The sequence below is a fragment of the Paramacrobiotus metropolitanus genome, unplaced genomic scaffold, assembly GCF_019649055.1.
Source record: "Paramacrobiotus metropolitanus isolate TYO unplaced genomic scaffold, Prichtersi_v1.0 Parri_scaffold0000079, whole genome shotgun sequence".
NCBI lineage: Eukaryota > Metazoa > Tardigrada > Eutardigrada > Parachela > Macrobiotidae > Paramacrobiotus > Paramacrobiotus metropolitanus.
The window spans coordinates 155,091-175,384 of NW_026570299.1; the positions used below are offsets into that span (position 1 = coordinate 155,091).

Below are 20,294 nucleotides of genomic sequence, written 5' to 3' on the forward strand. Positions count from 1 at the left end.
TTGTACGATATATTGCGAAATAAGCCTCTAACATTAACTAATATGATTTAACTAATAAAACCTTAACAACTAGCTATTTGTATTTCTATTATGAATAGTTTTGCACTACTTACACGCAATCATGCTGGTATGTGCTGTATCTGCTCACAGTATTAATTTCTATAATATGCCTTTACATTTTAAGTTAACGTGGAAAAAACAGAAACACATAGAAACGTCAGATCTACGAAGAATATAACATGCGCACCATAAAACCAAAAACGTTAAAACGTTCTGACATTAGGAGCGAGTGTTGGATGCTCTGATCCTACGAATACACTGTACTCGTACTCTCGTAGTCTAAAAGTATTGTTACCGAATACGAGTACTAAGCAACATTTCAAAGTTCTCCGTGGTAAGGTAACATTGCATACTTCTAAGCCTTTGATGACGTGTACTTTTTTTCAGTAGCACGATACAGTATGAGGATCTAATTACGGTGGCAACTTTGATTCTTTTTACTAAGTAGTTGCTACTGCAGTTACAGCTCCGCCGGTAAACATCATGCAGTTGCGATTGCGAAACCCTGTAGGCATGGTTTCTTAATTATTTCTGTATAGGGTAAAACCCAGGTTACAGCTTGCCTAAGCGGCCTGTTTGCTGAATCGCCTATCGTGCCAGAACCGTGCTTAAAATTCTACCATATTTAATTAACGGATTAAAGCGCCACGTTAAAATGCGTCTATTCCAGTTAAGTATATTGAAGCGTTCAGCGTAACATGTGTGGTTTTGATCAGTGTGGCTGACCACACTGATTACAAGTGTTGAGATGCTGCGGTAAACTGCCGAGTTGATGAAGATGAATTTTAATTGGGTTTTGGCCGGTCTTACGTGACGGCAATTAAATTGCTAATTATGTTGTTGATTACGGATTAAATTGTGAGCCAGTGACAGTGTGTGATTGTGTTTGTTGATGACCTTTCCCTAATCCGTGTATTACCACCAGCGTAGAAGAGTCGTGTTGGTCTCGTGGGCCGCTTGATAGGCATTCCACTTTGAGAGACTTGAGTGTCTTGTTGTATGGCGCTCCATGGGTTCCCGAAAGTCCCGCAAGCGTTCACCGTCGTCTTCGTCCTCGTCTTCTGAATCCTCTGGGACTTCAAATCCGCATCCTCCACCCCGTCCGCCTCTGAAAAAAGCCGAAGATATCCGTGCAGTTAAAGTCCAGGCTGCGCGCAAACCTGAACAGCAGAAGACATCCGCCGCGAAACCTGCTGCAAGCAAACCCAGCGTAATCAAGCCTGCTCAGCCTTCACTGGCGTCTGTCATCGTCCCGAAGACCGTGGAAAAGCCCTACAAAATCCCCAAGCTCCCTTTCAAGGAATCGGAGAAGCGATCTGCGTCAGTGGTTCCTGTGGAGAAGTCGGATAAGAAGAAGAAGACCGAAGAGTTCGCAGCCAGTTCCTCGTCATCGTCCTCCTCTACCCGCAAAGCAACAGGTACAGTGATTATACTACAGTAAATCACTGCTAATTTACCGTTAATTGTGTGACAACTTGTTGTCAAAATCTATAACTACCATAATTGTGGACGTATTGCACCCGTAAAATTTCCAGCATAATTTGATGTAGTAGCATATGACCAATAAATTATTCTCATAATTCATTTTCTTGTGACCTTAAATTTACGATTCTTAAAAGTGGCTTGTTTCTTGTGGAGATAACCACTTTCGTAAATTCGAAAGGTCATTTCCGTATTTGTCAGGTATTTCCCGGCTGCGTACCTGGATTCTGTCTGGGTCAAAGCCTTCGAACAATAACCTGTCACGAACAGGAAATTACCGTCTCGCGTTAATTAATTGGCGCATATCCCAATTGAGCTGTACAGTAATACAGCAAAGTTACGATTTGCGTTTCCATTGACTACAGTGTTACTACCGCATTCGCATACCAGCGCATTCGCATAATGATTATCATCAATTACCGCTAATTACCAAACGATGGCTACCAAAGCTGAAATTTTTGCACAGCTAAATGATACGCAAGATTCTCAGAGGCAGCTCAAGAAGCTATGTGAATTCTTGCGTATCCGACCTGGTAGTACCAAAGACCTGATGAAAAGCGATATTGCTGATCACCTGCTCGCTCAGAAAATTACCCTCGCAAGCGTTGTTGAACGCATGCCGAAAGATTGCAGAACCGTTGTCTGAAAGTTCCCGTAAGACTGCTGATACTGCGCCTAAATCTACCGAAGCAGCGAAAGCTCCCGAAGCTTCCCAGAAGCAACCGGTTAACACCGATGTTCGGTCCACTGCAGATCCGGACAATCGGACCGGTAGCAGCAAGGCTGCTGATTCTCGTACAGTTACCGATATAAGTACCGATACGAGTGCGAGTACTGAACGGAATCCCGCAAACGAAGATGTGGAAGTAATCAGTGATTCACCGAACCGAAAGTCCCGAACCGAATCAGAATACCGTACATTTTTAGGCACGCTTAACGATGATGAAAAGCGTGTGCTTGATAACATTCTCTTGATGCATGAAGAAACCGTCCGTCGAGATATCGAGAGCAAACGTAAACAGATGCTTGATCGCATCGATCATCTTGAGCGTGACCGTAATTCTGTATCAATTTTCCAGCTTGTCGAAGCTTTGTCGAAGATGAACCCTAATATCCCGTCATCTTCAAGTACCGTTGATTCTCATAAAGTTTCCGTAAAAGATTTCGGTATTCAGAAATTCGCGAACAAGTCCGAACTGATTATTACCGATTTCTTCCGGCAATATGATTGTGCTACCAACAGTCTTGGGTGGCCAACATCGAAGAAGATTCTCATGCTACCTGCATACCTCGAAGATTCCCCTCGCAAGTTCTTTGAGTCTATGTGGGAAACCAATCAGAATACCGACTACGATGGATGGAAGTCCATCTTTGTCAAGCGATATTTACCTGCTGATTATAAGCTCAATAAGCGAATTGAATTGTCCCAGAAAACTTTCCGACCTGGTCAGGATGTTGATACATTCTTTGACGAACTACAGGTCCTGTTCGATGAAGTAAACCCATTAATGTCCAAAGACGATAAGATCGCAGAAATTACCCGAGCATTCATAAATATACCAGAGTACCGCAAGCTACTGGCAGTTACAGATGCCAAGTCAGTTGACAAGATGCGATCAGTGCTGACCAAGATCGCTAATATCGATAAAACCGATACTCCCGTTGTTCAGAATGTTACCTGTGATAATGCTGAAGTTAATTTCATGAAGAATAATTCCCAGTCAAATTACCGTGGCAGAAGCCGTTCTCGAGATAATCGTGATCGAAACCGTGAACGTTCTGATAGTTCGAAGTACCGTGATTACAGACGTGATCGCAGTCGCAGTTATGACCGTAATTCCCGCAGTAATCGAACTTATGCCCGGCAGTTCCGCGATAATCTGTTCCGTGATCGCAGAGGTTCCCGTGACTATGACCGTAACCGTGACCGTTCTCGTGAGAGGTCCCGTGACCGGGACCGATCGCGAAGTTCGGATCATTACCCTACCCGTCGCATGTCTGATTCCCGTGAACGTCGTGATGCACCTGTGACTGAATGGAGATTCCCTCGAAATGAACTTGACTTCGAGAGCTACCGACTACGGTCTGGTAAGCTTTTCTGTCCCGTGTGTCTCGATTACCGTCATACGTTTAAGCAATGTACCAAAGCGAAACCACAGGACCTTGAGCACGTTGAGCCGAAGTGTCCTCGTGGTGTGCTCTACCGTGTTTAGAAAGAATACGAATGATTTCATCCGTGACAATTACACCCCTGATTTTTGGGAGTCCCGTGAGGGAAAAGCCTAATGCCACATCAGAAAGGAAGTCAATGTGGCAGATATTACCGAAAGCCTCCCTACCGTTATGACAAGTACCAACATTTCAAGTATGGTGGTCAGTTCCCTAACAGAAGTACCAATCATAACGTCGACGTGAACGATTTCTCAGTTAGATTTTCCGATAATTACGTGAATACCGTTAAAAGTGACCCTGCTAAATCCCCTTTCCGTACCTTTGGGATGCCTGATATTGTGAAACCAGTGTATGCACCAGCAACCATCAATAACCAAAAGGTCATCGTGTTAGTTGATACCGGTGCTAGCTGTTCAATTATCAGCGAACACAGCTTCGCGATTGCGTCTGCAATTCCAAAGGTGTGATTCCAAAGCTCCTAAATTGAAATTCACCACTATTTCCCAAAGCTTTCAGAAGGATGAAATGTACCAATCTGATATTACCGTTGAACTGAATGGCAGAACAATTACCCATAAAGTTTACATCATCTGTAACTCTCCGAGAGAATTTGTGATTCTTGGAAATGATTTCTGTAAAGCGTCTGGTGTATGGATACATCCTAAGACTGATCGCTTATGCTTCGAAGAAGACCTGAAACCTGAACCTTCTAGGAAGATTCAAATTAATAGTACGATCATTTCCGACTTGCAAGATTTGCACTACTCTCAGAAGAGTTTTGTACCTAATTATTTGCTGAGGCATGTGTACAGTACCACTAATAAAGCAGTGCTAAGTCCCATTCCTGAAAATGAAGTGCCTACAATAAATACCGCAGTTAGAGATGTATCGAGTGAAAACAAACCGGTGTCCGTGAAAGACTCTAATACTGATGCAGAACCGTCTGTTATCGCTTCGATAAACACTACAGTACCTACTGAAGAGATTGTCAGTAAACCTGAAGCCGTAGTCAATCATATTGGTCTTAAATGGGAGAAAACGAATATTCTTATTCAGAATACCATCGTAATTCCCAAGAAATCCGGAATTAAACTTATGATTGATTTACCTGACAATTACTGTGGTCCTGTCCTGTTAACTCCCAATAAAAAGCTAATGTTGAATCACCTGGTGTCTGTTGGCAATTGTCTCGCTACCTCTGTTGATGGAAAAGCTGAGATATTAATTACCAATTTCTCGCAACGTAAGGTCCGACTGAAGAAGAACGTTAACGTTGGTACCGTGTGCGAAAATTGATGATTTTGCCGATATTGAAGTGATAGAAGTGGAGTTTCATACTACCGTAACTACCACTGATAAAGACCCAAAGCCTAATTATTCAGACATTACCGATGAAGAATTTAAAGAACATATTACCAAGATGAAGTTCAATCCTAAATTACCGAATTCTGATCATCAAAAGTTAATTAACCTGTTTCTCAAGCATAAAACCGTGTTTCCTTCTAAATCCCGTAAACTTGGTGAATTTTCCGAGGTTGTCCATGAGATTGATACCGCGGAAAATAAACCGGTTAAGAAAACACCATGGCGAACTTCCTACGCTCAGAGAATGACCATTAATGAGCAAGTGGATGAAATGTTGCGTGATGGCATTATACGTGAGTCGAAGTCACCGTGGTCGTTTCCCGTGGTTTTGGTCAATAAGAAAGATCCTACTGACAAACCTCGCTTTTGCGTGGATTTCCGTGCGTTGAATAAACTTACCAATCGTCCGATGTGGCTGTTGCCACGAGCGGAAGACGCGATTAGCAGTTTTGGAAAGTCCCAGTTTTATACTTCACTTGACTTTAACAGTGGATTTTGGCAAATCCGTGTTAAAGATTCTGATATTCCCAAGTGCTCATTCGTAACCATGGATGGCCAATACGAATTCGCTCGTATGCCATTCGGTTTGAATGGAGCTACAGCTACCTTCCAGCGTGCAATCGATTCCATCCTACATCACCTTAAATGGAAAGGTGTAGTGTGTTACATTGATGATGTTCTTATCGGTGGCAATACCTTTGAAGAACATTTAAATTTACTCGATCAAGTTTTGACCGCTGTGGCGAAAGCTGGATTCACGATTAGTCCCAAGAAGTGTGAAATTGCTTTCAATCTCCTTGGGTTTATCCTGAGTAACGACGGAATCAAACCAGATCCGTCTACGGTTGAAGCAATTCAGAATTTTGCGATTCCCACAACGCCGAAAGAAATCAAATCCTTTATCGGCGCTTTAACTTATTACCGTGCTTTCATTAATAACTTCTCGACGATTGCATTTCCCTTGATTCAATTGACCAAGCAAAATGTTGCATTTCAATGGACAAAAGCATGTAATACCGCTTTTCAGAAGATGAAAGAATGCTTAATTACCGCTCCGATCTTAAAACCATTCGATCCCGCGCTAGAGACTCAGATTAAGACCGATGCCTCTGGCGTTGGTGTGGGCGTAATCGTTGAACAAATGCATCCTGATGGATGGCATGTTGTGGCATATGGTTCGAAGATGCTCGATAAGCACCAAAAGAACTACAGTACCACCGAAAAAGAATGTTATGCCATCGTATGGTCCGTTAAAAAGTATAAACATTACCTTTCCGGCAAGAAGTTTAAAATAACTACCGACCACAATGCCTTTAGGTACCTAATGCGTCTCAAAGAACCAAAAGGTCGTCTGAACCGATGGGCCTTATCCTTACAACAATATGACTTTGAGATTGAGTACCGTAAGGGCCGTTTGCATGCTGATGCAGACTTATTAGGCCGAAATCCCTTCGAAAAGTCCGAGAAGAACGAAGATGATTGTGATGCCGTACTGATATTCCATTTGAAATTAAAAATACCGAATTACTTATACGTGAGCAAATGACCGACGAATTCTGTCAAAAAATCATTACCATATTGAGTGATCCCGATAAATACGTTAAATTACGCAAAGCGTACTAGAAACGAAGCGATACATTCCGAATTGTCGATAAAATTCTGTATAAAGTGCGCTCGCGTCATGGTAAAAATACCTTGTTAATTGTGCTACCGAAGAAGTTACGTGCAGATATCCTTTATGCATGTCATGACTGTCCGATGGCAGGACATGTTGGTTACCATCGAACGTTTGAGAAAATGTGCTGCGCTGTGCTTGTACAGTTGTACTACGTAAACACGTTTGATACGGTTACCGTGATCGCTCACGTACTGAAGTATCTGTACTTCCACCTTATGGACAAAAATGTAAACAAACCCTTATGACTGTTAGCAGAACCTAATAATTCTGTTGTGTTATCGTTAAGGCTCGAAACAATTCATGATTTGGCGTCATCAAATAAATTACATTTAAAGGATGTCTATAAAAAAGGGGTGTTGCGAGTAAATCTAATTAATAGCAGAAAAGGGTGCCTATAATTAACGGGGTGCGAACAGGGGTCGCTTTATAAAACGGGGGTGAAAAGGGTGGCAATAGTGTTTTCCTAATTTTTGTACATTCACCATTACAGATCATTGCATACATTACAACACATTACAGTACATTACATCACAATGTCATGTTGTGCAGCATAAATGGAAAAACCAGTTTACTCCAACCATTTCCCTGTTCTGCTGCCGTCAACCAGCTAGAGTTTAATGTTGCGGCTACAACATGACGCTTATGTGCCGCGCCGGATTTAACCAGATGTACAAGCTTGTCGAGAAATTATGAGCGTAAAGGTACAGGTAAAGCGCTCTGAGAGCAATGTTAGCATGGCCAGCAACGGCCACTACACTACAGTACGCAACCAACAAATTTAAATGTTTCCGTTTCTATACTGCAATAATTTCTCGACAAGCTTGTACTGCCGTAACGTCACAGTCCAGCCGGGTGACGGCAGCATGGCCTTGAACTTGGTTCGACTAAAATGGTTTTCCCCCCCTATAATACGAGTTCTACGGCTTCGTCTACAAGTACTGTACTTACTGAAAATTATTTGTCACCGTTACCCAGCGTAATAAATCAAACGCATTTCAGTTAGGATCGGCTCACGCCAGCCTTTCAGTGCAGCTAATTTCTATTGCCCGCATGATTTATCAATGTTTTCCGATATAGTTATTTTGAAACTCACCAGAGTGTTGGCAGTTACTGTCAGCTGCAAAAAAAGTACAACTATAGCTATCTTTCTGACCAAACTGGTAATGCAGTCAGCTCTGTTACCGTTAAAGTGCTGTCCGGCGGACCCTGGATGAGGTACACACAAAAGCTTTGATAGGTTGGATCAGAATCCATTTGCAGAGTGGCAGGAGTTGAGAACGTGGAGAACACGCATCCCCCACATGCTATAAACATGAAAAATATCATGAAAACGATGTAATACACCGTATTTTGTAACCCAGTTGACAATTACTGTTCTTGATAATAGAATGCAGTCAGTGCACCCTTTATCGTTTCGCTTCGGAACACTTACGCGCGACATCCGTGCCGGACCCCGAGGCGATGGTATCGCCTTTTGTAGCGCATCTGTTACCCAACGAAGTCCTTGTGGTCGTGGACGTTGTCGTTGTCGTGGAAGAAGTTGTCATCGATGTCATCGATGCAGTAGTCGCGGATGATGTTGAACATACCGGTGCGCTGGTGGTACACCCTGGACAATTGCTACTCGGACACGTTGTAACCTGGCAAACGGGGCATGTTGTCCGAGCTGCCGGAAAAACAGTAACTGTGTTATGTAAATCGACGAAACTGCTAACAAAAGTGATGGCTTGTGAACCGGCAAACTAGAGAAAACTTAATTTCGAAGACATCCTTCTTACACCTTCCACATACAGCGAACTGTAATTTTTAAAAAATTTGTGAGGCTGCAGATAAATTACCTGTTGTACCGTCACCGTCAAATGTACGATCTAAAGTGGAAGGTCTTGGACCTACCGCCTAGCAAACCCGGAACACCCCCAAGCTATAGACTTTATGGTTGCTAACTGACTATCTCAACCAATCTCTATATACCTGTATACGCTCTGTATCGTTGGAACAGGTGTTGGGCCGGCCCGGCCCCTTTGGGAGGGCCGCGCCGGGCCGCGGCCTGGAAGCAGGGCCATGAACCGGGCAGCGGCCCGGACTGTGGCCCGCATTAAAAGTTAAATATGGAAAAAGACTCAGTAAAACGAAAACCTGCACTGGAATTTACCGAAAATCAGGATTTTTCTATTAGTTTTTCTTAATTTTCTCAGCATGCAACGTTTTTTAAGATCCATGTACGCGTATTTTTCTGCTGACTTGCCTTCTGTAGCCGCGTGCATAACGACATTATGGGAAAGAAGTAATACTGTCCTGGAAGACGGCCCGGGCCGTGCAAACCCAGAGGCCACGGCCCTGACTCTTGCTCGGGCCGGGCCGAACATTGGTTGGTGTTGAATCTTTTCGTACAGCATCGTACAGCATCGCAATCATAAAAACGACTGCGTGGTGATCTTTTCGTATTCTTTTAAACAAAATTCACTAGCTCGCTTTTCACTTCCGCTCACATAACCAGTTCTCGTACCTTTGGCGATCTGCAATAAGTGCCCATCATACTGACAGCACGGGACTAACCTGTTTAAATGACTGGAAGTAGGGTTGTCATCACGTCATCACACGCGCTATCACAATCACGCCGATTTCCTGTTCACAATCCTATCATGCCGAAAAATTTTAGCAGTGATAATGCGAAGTGATGAGTGATGGGAAGCGACAAAGCGTACCGTGATGGCCAGAATGCTCAAGGCCTTGCTTATAAATTTTCCCCATACGGCATTCGCCTGAATTAAAAAGGAGAAAGACTTTTTAGCGCGCATAACTTATGAGGCATAACTGACGCACAGTAAAGTTTGCCGCTAAAACACAAACTTTTGGCACTGGGAAATCATCCCATCACTTCCCAATCCACCACAATACAATTGGTTGGTTGATAATGCATTTCTCACATGTGATAACTACTGTATTTTTACAACATTCATACTTTATGAAAACAGTAAAATAATTTTTTTTCCAAAGCATAATTCATTAAAATTCATTTTACTTTCGTCCCACCAATCCCACTATTCCCATCAATTCACGTTCCCCTTCCCATCCCATCCCACCTCAAAAATCACGGTGGGATGACAACCCTAACTGGTAGTGTAATTAATGTGTAAATAGAATTATATTGTTCAGTTTTTGCGCTCGTTGTATTGTGCCGTGAAGGAATGCTGACAAAATCTACACACGGTTTGAAAGTTGGATAATTAGTAAGCATGGTCTGAAATGCGCTCTTCTCAGCGGAGGCTGTTAAATCGACTGGCGATTGACTATACCAATTATGTAGCTTACAAGGTGCATGTAACATGTTGTATTTGATTGGAGGCAATAAGGGCTGGGCAAAACGACAAGCCAAGATGTCCGCATTCAAGCAAAGATTTTGTAACCATGCTAAAAGGGACAGCTTGATATAAGTGGTTGTATAACTTGCACTGGCCAAGTACTGGCAAGCTGCGACACGCTTGTTTGATAAAGAGCCATGTTTTTATCGAGAAGACATAGGCGACATTTGTAAGTACTTATTGTCGTCACCTGGCTGGAGAAAGACGTTGCGGCAGTACATACGATTAAATCAGGTGCGGTAAATAAGCACCATGTTTAGCCACCTCGTAAAATACCAGCCGGCTGACCGCAATAAGTACAGAGAGCTTGCCTAAGTAACTGCCAGTCCCTTTTATTCAAATAAAAAATGAATCAGTAAAAAATGTATTTACTGACATGTACACATATGTACATGTACATGCTCCCTTAACCTGCAAATAAAATCATTTTCTCGCAATCGAGGAAGGCACTATCTATTCTGAGCGAAACTGGTGCACCAGACACACTTTTACAGCAATATGGGAGTTCAGTTTCTTTGCTACTGGATAGGAGATGGTGCACCTGAAAGGGTTCTATAGTTCTACGAGAAACTTACTTGTTGCGGCAGTGGTAGATGTAGGATACCGTACGCATTTGGTCCCGCTGGCATCTTGATAGGCCAACGAGCTGTCGCATACGCATTTCCCATTGCTATCACAAATCGAAGACGAGTCCGCGCAACGGTGCCCAATTCCAGCACAATGACAATGCAGGGCTGCATTGGCGGTGGATCCGGCGCACGCCATTTCAAAGGCAACGTCCGAGGGACTGCCGACGTCCACCGGCTTCCGCGTTAATGCCGGTGAGTCAATTTAGCCGTTGGCAGCGGACAGCGGGGAGGGTGCAGGCAGTTGTCCGGCATTTTGCCGGAGAAAATTCAACCGGCCGAGTGGGAGAGCTAACTGGCCAGCTGACTGCTTAACACACAAGGCTAAGCTACATAAGATGGCATACAAAACGAAAATATTTCTGGACATTTTGCCACAATTACTTCGCAGTAGCATTCGCAACTAACCAGAACTGTAACAGAAACGTAGAGAGTGACAGAACGTTCAAAGTTTAAAGTAGAACTGTTGCGTAGAAGTTTAGACTGATGTATTTCGAGCAACCATGGAAGGCAACTCATCAACACGGTGTTCAGAGCGCCCAAGGGCCAGACCTTGACCCATGTATGATAGCCAGTTCCTGGCTGGCTCAGCAATCTAACTGGCAAATGTTATAGTGGCGGTGATAGGTTGAAGGTGCTTTGTTACAGCAATGCATTAACGCCAGAATGCGGTCGAAAGTAGAAACTGCCTGTTATTAATGATCATAGGTCAAGGTCTGGCCCTGGGGCGCTGAGAAGGCACCTACAACTTGTCACTGCCACTAAAATACGTTCAGCCAGTTAGATTGTGGGGCTAGCTAGAAACTGTCTATTCAGGGGTCAAGGTCTGGCCTTGGAGCGCTTTGAACACTCTGCTGATAAACTGCCTTCCATGTCTGATGGAAATACATCTAACCTTTAATGTCTATGTTTTCTGTAACAGTTCTGGTTAGTTGCTAGAGCTAATGCGAAATAATTGTCCAAAAATGTCCAGAAACATTTTCTTTTTGTATGCCATCTTATGTAGCTTAGCCTTGTGTGTTAAGCAGTCTGCTGGCCAGTTAGCTCTCCCACTCGGCCGGTTGAACTTTCTCCGGCAAAATGCCGGTTTTTCTGCCTGCACCCTCCCCGCTGTCCGCTGCCAACGGCCAAATTGACTCACCGGCATTAACGCGGAAGCCGGTGGACGTCGGCAGTCCCTCGGACGTTGCCTTTGAAATGGCGTGCGCCGGATCCACCGCCAATGCAGCCCTGCATTGTCATTGTGCTGGAATTGGGCACCGTTGCGCGGACTCGTCTTCGATTTGTGATAGCAATGGGAAATGCGTATGCGACAGCTCGTTGGCCTATCAAGATGCCAGCGGGACCAAATGCGTACGGTATTCTACAACTACAACTGCCGCAACAAGTACGTTTCTGTGGAATTGTATAACGTTTCTGGTGCGCATTCTGCCGCCCTGCAGTGAGGAAACAGTTGCATGTATTTTGCTGCAAAAGTGCTTCCGCTGCACCCAATTTGCTTAAAGGAGTGAAAATCCTGGAAAGTTCACAAGCTTGCCTTTGTTTCAAAGCTTAAATAACTTTATAATACTACCATACTAATTACTAGTCGAACAGTACAGGGTTCTTGTGTACTTCCGTACTGGTAATGCCACCGTGAAATGAACCGGCCTTCTGTAGTACGTTTTCTATGACTAGAGCGGCTGCGCAACGATACGTACACAGTACACACACTACACACCATATGTGGTCAGCGTGGTCAGTTGTCTTGTCGATAGGAACGTCCTGTTTTTCGCCAACGAGCTGCTGTCAGTTTCCCGGGGCATGACCAACCGTTCTTCATGGGTAGTTACTACTTTACTAGCATAATTAACAAGTTGTACCTGTATTGGACCTCATTAATTGTCAAAGACTCGATAGCTGAAGTCAAACCTATTGGCTAGAGAGATACTGTATAGTGTATTTACCATGGTTACCAAACTTTCCTCTAAATACGGACATCTGGCTGTAAAGCCCAACCCTTTCTTCTGTCAGTCAAACCTACCATGTAGTTGTAGATTTGACAGACTCATTTGTTGATAGATTGCACATTATGAGCTAACTGCCTCGATGAATCACCAAACCGACTAAGCAGACTCGGCAAAGAAGAGTGTTTTATTTAATTCTGATTACAAATTCAGCCAATCTCCAACATCGTTTATCAAAAATTTAGATGACCTGAAGTTAGGTAAGGGCAACCGGCAAGCGTTTTGGCTAGGTAAGGGCAACCGGCAAGCGTTTTGGCAAGCTCTAGTAAAGATAGCCACAGTAATTACTAACATATTCATGTGAGTAATAAGCAAAAATCTCTTCATGGCTCAGTTGAGTGGAAATGATATACAGTACATAATTCTATTACGAAAATGTCATGCTATTGATTTTACTGATTGGTTGGAGCAGGAAAGTAAGAGATGAGGGTGTAACCAATACCTGTGATGCTTTACACTTTATAAATCAGCACATTTATTGGAAATTAGCCTAATTAGAAATATTTTGTTTAGCTTTTAAATGATATAACGCAAACGAGCACTTCTATATGTTTAAACCAAGCGCTAGCGATTGAAGCGTAACAGGGTTTGTGCTGCACGGTGCCTATGGAATGCACGATTAAATTTCTGACCGCTGACTAATTGACTAATTTTCTAATTTTAACTTTAATTTTTTTACAGATATTATTTTGCAGTCATATATCCATGTCGGTCACGCGCAATAGGTGTGAATTGAACTTTTTTCAGTTTGCCGGTGAGATTTTTTTGATTAGCGGATCAGCGGAAGCGAGAAGGGGGTCTGAATTTTGTAGAAATCTACGTCCGTTTTAAAGAGTATACAAAGGTCATCGTTTGATACACCCATAAATTTATAAACAAATACAGTTTCTTGGATATGGATGAGGCGCTTGTCATTGGCGGCTTGTCCATTTTTCCGTGAATGCGCGTACAGGAGTTATGAGCTTTAAAAGCAGCACCTTCGATCTGTACTTCTATAAAAAGCGATAGTACATTGTTTGCTTTTCCGGCAGCTCGGCCAACATGCCCGGTCTGCCCGGTTACATCGTGCCCGAGTACCACTTGTCCAGTGTGTACCACCCGCGCACCCGCATGCCCGGCATCATCCACATCCACGACGACTGCATCCATGACAACTTCTTCCACGACAACGACAACCACGACCACAACGACGGCGCAGGATACAAGATGCGCTGCAGAGGGCGTGCTGCAGAGCCGTACCCTTGCTACCGTCGGTTGTAAGTGTTCTAACTAGCAAAATTAAACAGTATCCGCATAGGTGTTCTGGGACATATTATCAGGATGTTGTAGGAAAACTACATTCAGTAATTAACCCGGCAACGCCCTCATTATCAAGGAATATTTTGTCAAAGTTGAAATGCAAGCATTCATAAGGATTAAAATATATATACATAACAAAATACAAGCATACATACAAACTAAAGTTTGCGATCAGCTGTCCATAAACACATAACCCCACGCTACAGGGGCTACGAACGCGATCAGGTGGACGGAACGTAAACTGTTCACTAATATAATTCCCAGATTTCCACCATAGCAGTAAATCTACATGTACATGCATTTCGTGGAACTTAAATTGTTTAATCAGTGTTTTTAAGTAACGTGGCTTTGTTATGATGCTCGATGCTAAAAAAGCAAAATTTTACTGTGCAAAGAGCTGTTTTTGCTCTATCTAATGCATCTTATGTCATTTTTTTCATGGCTTCCTTTAATGATGGTCAATACGTATTGAACAAAGTAATGCATGAGTATCAGTTAATAAAAATTTACATTTCCGTTCAGCTAATTGAAAGGCAAAGTGGCAAAGTACACATCTTCCTTCTCTACCTTAGAAACAGTATTTCGCTCGCTGAATCTCGATTAAGTCATTTTGATATCAACGATAGTCGAGATAAACAACATTGTACAAGGCGGCGAACTGTACTGGTGGCTTTTCCACCTAGCAGATGTTGCCGGGTTAAAGGCTCCGTGTCTGGCTTCTTGTTCTGACGCTTTGTTTTTTCGTAGCGTGTGGTGGCTGCTATTTTCCTACATACTCCGCTCCGGTAACTCTTCAGTTAGATACCACCGCCGCCCCAGGATCTGCTGCAGTTTTCTGTCTATATCTTATTTCTGGTCCACCTGACAGCACATTAACGGTAACAACACTGTGCCCAATGGGTGTATCCTAACAAGATATTGTTAACAATATGATTATGGTTTTAATTTTGTTACAGCTCAGCTCAGTTTCCAACACTCTGGTGAGTGTCAAAAATATTTTTGTTGATAAAATTCTTATTCTGTACGTACGTAATCCACTTCTATCGAGAATCCAAGTAGGGAACAGCTGCACTCAAGATTGAGGCAGCAAATTATGTACTACAAAGCTCAAACTTTTGCTTTCATGCCATCGATACTGGACTACAAACACATCGTATACATTTTATTTTTATTATTCTAGCGAAATTTATAAATCGAGCTACTGACAATCAGAAGAGCTGAGCGCGGTTAACAACCAAAATTTACTGACAATTGCAGTTTTCTTCCTTTTCCACGGTTTTTGTAAATGGAATTCAATATTCCGCTGCAAAAGTCAACGGGTTTCCTCCTTTTCCAAACACTCTGACGCTACAGTCAAGCAGCGTGGTACGAACTCGTTTTATTTTATAAGGGAATAAACTCGAAACCGCGCCACGTAAAGGTAAATTTATTTCGATCTGTTATTTACGATCTACTGCAATATATCTCGTATCTCCAATCTACTGCGTCATCTTTTATATCAGTAGAACGAACAACCATTAATGTAGCTGGCGCTATGTGCAACCGAAATTAAAATATTCTTTTCAACTTACCAGTACACGAAGTTCTTTCATAAACCAGATGCCTATGTAGGGTATACTGTTCGCGTCTCTAGCAGGGGCTGGTGGAAGCTTGATCTTGAGCGCTTCGGCTACACCTGCAGCCGGATGACACTTCGATACCATTGGAAATTTGGAATTAACGTCTGATCAGGCATTCCAAAACGCTCATGCGGAAACGTTTTATTGTGCACTCGCATTTTTTTTATTCCTGGCGTTGGGGAATCTGTTAGAAGTCGTCTGATTTGGAAACTCAAATATCGATATGACTTGTTGGGCTGATATGCTTGATTTGAACAAAATACACGTATTGAACGGCTTGTATCTGCGTTAATAACCGTGTGGCAGTGTGCAGCACTTTGCACAATCATATACTGTTAAATCGTGATTATCGGATTACGTACGACTCGGGTGGCCGTTAAAAATGACAAGCGCAACAAAACGTAGTGGTACATTGTAAACTGTTTCAAAAACCCCATGACTTAGGTAATCATAGCGCTGATTAGTAACTACGAGCCTTAACATATGAGCACAATATAAAATCATGTACTGCACATTGCCATTACTCAGCTATGCTGCTGTACTAATCTACATAATATAAATGCTAGCTGTAATATCGTACAGTACTTTTCGAAAAACTTGGCGTGAAAATGAAATCGCTGAAATCACCAAGTATGATCAACAGCGGAAGTGCAGCATATTTTCCACACTTTACAGTGTTCAAGGGCAAAAAGTAACCGGATAATACAAATAGTCCATTTCAGGTAATTTCTGGCACTTACACTTTTTATGGTAAATGTTTTAATCACTGTTTTTAATTCTGCTCGCATGCCGTTTTTCAAACGGGTGGATTACTTAATTCTACACACTCTCCCGGTCGCCATAAGGAGCGGGAGTAAAGGAGCAGTAAGTTTTTACGGAATTGCGTTGCACGTAAGAAATCTTATGGATAAGTGAAAAATGACATTTTCGCGCAAAAAGCGAAGCCGACGTCCCTTTCTCTAAAAATACCGGTTGAAATAATAACTGTCTAGCCGGGTTTACTGTGCCGAGTTTGACGGTAATTATATAACCGCTAGCGAAAGCGAACGAGCGAACTTCTGACTTGGTACGAGTATAACAAGCCTTTTAGATGTCGGGAAAACAAAAATTTTCTTGGGAAAACGAACGATAAAATAAATATGAATAATCGAACGAATGAACGAAAATTTCATTATCTTAAATTTTGAGTAAAAGTTTTCGTAACTTTATTTCGGAAAACGCATGCCGGACTCCATTATTAAACTTTCGTCGAAAATTCAAATAGTGAAGTATCGACGATGCAGTCAAACATCCACCTCATATGCAATTCTTCCATTCTTAACCAACACTAGCAACTCATCCTTTTTTGTTTGAAAAGGGTGTTAACAACAAAATAAGTTTGCTTGTAGACTGAACAAAGTATTTTAAATGAATCGTATTGCTTACAAATCCCATTTGTAATACGGATTTTTATTAAAATTCCCATTCCGAAGTTTTGTTGGTTTTGGTATTGAACCCTCTAATTATACACAATTCTGAACGATGCGAAAATGCATAGCAGTTTATATTGGTTCGAATTTCATCAATCAGGCGCGCATAATGAAGCGACGAAATTAATGAAAATCGCAACGCTGAGTTTATTGAATTTTACTTCACCCTGTCGAACAAGTTACAACATTACAGTACCTATCACACAGTAACTGTAGACAGTAACTATCACAAAAACAAAATCGTAAGTTACGATTCGTAACTCAAACAAGGCAGACGCTGTATGCTAAACACAAGTACAGTTTAAAAGAAAAAGAACTCATGTTGCTAAAGCAAACCGGAACAACGCCGCTGCGCTCGACAGCCAGAAAAAAATCATGAAGCACATTACAATACATTATAATAAAAGTAATAAAATGTCGTGGTCGTACTTGTGGCTAATTCACATCTTGAAAACGTACGCAAAATCACGAAAGTCTAAGACCTTAAGGAAACAGCTCCTCCGTTTCCGCAAAAGTGCGAATGCGGTTGCTATAGCTTTTCGCAGCTTTCTCTGCCTCTTGTACACGTCCAGTCCAGCGGGAAGTCGGGTCTTCTCTGATCATTTGTCGCTGATTAGTTTTCACGCGCAATCTATATAAAACCAGTACACAGTTAAACACACAGAAAATCCTACTTGAAAATTGCAAAAAAAGGAGCAAAATTTCTTGATTAATACAATATACATGCTGTACAATAACAAGTTTAAGTAATCTATTTTTTTAATAATTATAGTTCAATAAATACTAATTTGTAATCCAATAAATTCGCAGTAATTATTGGCAGTGCCCAATATATATTTTAGGTAGTGCCCAACACAGATTTTTCTGGTATAAGGTACATTTCTGTACCGGCACAAGACATATGCTCGTAAAAACTAAAACTTTGTGTCTTACAGGACGAAAATTATGCCGATTTAAGGGGTATTGTGACTGATCATGACACGTATCATGTGTCGCTCAACGTAGGAAAAAAGTTTTGAAAAAATCATCAATGTCATAAAAGCTTTTAATAAGGCTTCATAATCGTTATAATTAGGTATTTCATAAAATAGGGTTTCTCACTTGCCCGTCTGAATCGCTTCGGCGATTTTTTTATGCCTGTTAGGCACAAGCTGCATCAGCTTGCAGGTAATAAGAATAATTAGCTATAACCAATTAAGGGTTGGGCATGATAGCAAGCCATGGTGTCTGCATTCGATCGAAAAAATGCGGTAACCGATTTGGATGGTACAGGTGTTTGTCCAAAATTCGCATAGCGGTTACGCAAGTGTAACTTTGCGTAAGGAAGCGCATTTGTACCGGAAAAACAATTAAGTGGCAGTAAAGGAAATTTCAGAGTACACATCGCAGTGGCTCCAATCGTACGACATTATACAAAAACAGTAAGCAGTATAAAAAATTCATAATTAACATAATTTGAAATTGGACTTAATTAACATAATTGGATTTAATTAACATAATTTGAATTTAATTAACATAATAAAGAATAAGACTTAATCTTACTCAACGTGCGTGGCTTAATCCAGCCGCTGCACTAGGCGCTGTCGCTACACTGAATTACTTAGCGAATGGTCAACGGGTGGTGTTAGGATTTTTAATAGGAAAAGTAATACGAGTACACAGTAGGAATCGTAAAGGCTAAATGTTTCCATTGCGCCCTAACTGTCGGCGTCCCACCATTACGTCTGACATTACCCAGCAAGACGGAAAACAAGTATTCTCAGTATAATTCCCTCGGAAAATGAACACTTTGTCGGATACATCCTTCCTGTCGGCACAGTAATTATCATCTACCGTATATTATCCGTTTGCCGTTGATTACCTCGTCTCCAGGCGTAATTTTTTCTTGCGGCTTGGTTGTACTTGTAATTTTTTTTATTATCAACTTGTACAAGCCAGTGCCATTTACATCAAACTTTGATTACCCCATAATCAGAACAAGAAAAATAACTCTTCTAACTCTCGAGAACACCCGACCGTCCCCAGGACAGAAGCCGCGTTTCCGCGCTGAATTTCCACACTTATACGTTGCCACAAATACTGAACAGCGCGCGCGTCTCCTGTTTGTTCTTTGATACGCCGGCCGACTTCATTGATGAACTGGCGGGTACTTTCGCCTCAACTTCCCATGGTTTCGAGTGCCCCTGGCTGGAAAAAATGCCGATCAGTGAGTTCGGAATAGAGGTTTCGCTTCCGTACTTCCGCGTCTTCAGCAGCCGCTCCCGCTGTTTCTGAACAGCCAGCTACATACGAAGTAGCGAATGTGTCACAAACTGTCACATCCCATATCAGAGGGATCGGCTGCTAAAACTTGTAACATGTGTATAATTATATGTCTCTCATTTAGGACTAAAAATTAATATCCGCATTACAATCGGTCTTCGCGTGAGTTTTGAACAGATCATATAACAATCCAAAAATTACCATAAAATATAGTACAATACCACCGTATTACCGCGAAATCGCGTATTTGGGAACTACTTTGGAACGTGCGTATTTTGGAACTGTAATCTTTACTTATTTTAAAAGAGCTGCACCGGAACCGTTCCACACCGTTGCCGGTAGATGTTCCAGAATGATTCTCGATGTTTTAATTGTTTTTATCCTTGATTTGGATGAGTACAATTCTGGCTGCAGCTTCTGTCCTAATGAATTTCACAGTATTACTTGAAATGCTTAAAAAGAACCAAAGTAAAATAACGCTGCTAGAAACGGACAGCTCACTTCCTGGTGCGTACTGCCGCACTTCCAGGACTAAGAATGATACGACACAGTTTGCAGAAGATACGATACAGCAGATTCATGTTAGAACTGTTGTTACCGTTAAAGTCTGTGAGGCGGACCAACGATAATATAAAGACAGCGCGATGATGCTGTTCCTAACTTCCTAGTGTGTCGGCCAGGATTTCAAGGGTTGCCGGAGTAGAGAACGTAGGAACGCACATTTCCCGCATTCTACCAAACAAAAGACAATGTTAGGCTATGGAATTCAATTTATATGTATCTACCGTAGTTTGATAATTAATGATCTAGGGCCACGATTTTTTTCAAGCTTCCCAGAGGAGATGTTCTTCGTTTTTTGTGACAGGGAAACATTTTAACAATGCGTTTATGACG

The 20,294-nt window shown here is 42.0% G+C and overlaps 1 protein-coding gene across 4 annotated transcripts; it reads left to right on the forward strand.

Moving 5' to 3' along the window:
• Positions 1-815: 815 nt before the first annotated feature.
• Positions 816-15,885, forward strand: LOC129595563 (uncharacterized). Of its 4 annotated transcripts, XM_055492607.1 has the most exons (6): positions 816-1,478; positions 13,783-14,007; positions 14,798-14,928; positions 15,007-15,030; positions 15,308-15,415; positions 15,662-15,885. In XM_055492607.1, the coding sequence occupies exons 1-6, from the start codon at positions 1,070-1,072 to the stop codon at positions 15,737-15,739; spliced, it is 975 nt and encodes a 324-aa protein (XP_055348582.1). In that variant the 5' UTR covers positions 816-1,069; the 3' UTR covers positions 15,740-15,885. The 4 variants fall into 4 exon arrangements, with proteins under 4 accessions (XP_055348582.1, XP_055348583.1, XP_055348585.1 ...); XM_055492608.1 differs by lacking the exon at positions 14,798-14,928; XM_055492610.1 differs by lacking the exon at positions 14,798-14,928 and having other exon boundaries at positions 15,308-15,470; positions 15,662-15,678.
• The last annotated feature ends 4,409 nt before the right edge of the window (positions 15,886-20,294 follow it).

Excerpts from the sequence above, each read along its gene's own strand:
- LOC129595563 (XM_055492607.1), top strand. The coding sequence starts at position 1,070 with ATGGGTTCCCGAAAGTCCCGCAAGCGTTCACCGTCGTCTTCGTCCTCG. Across the intron at positions 1,479-13,782 it reads CTCTACCCGCAAAGCAACAG|CTCGGCCAACATGCCCGGTC; the intron begins GTACAGTGATTA and ends CTTTTCCGGCAG. Across the intron at positions 14,008-14,797 it reads TACCCTTGCTACCGTCGGTT|CGTGTGGTGGCTGCTATTTT; the intron begins GTAAGTGTTCTA and ends GTTTTTTCGTAG.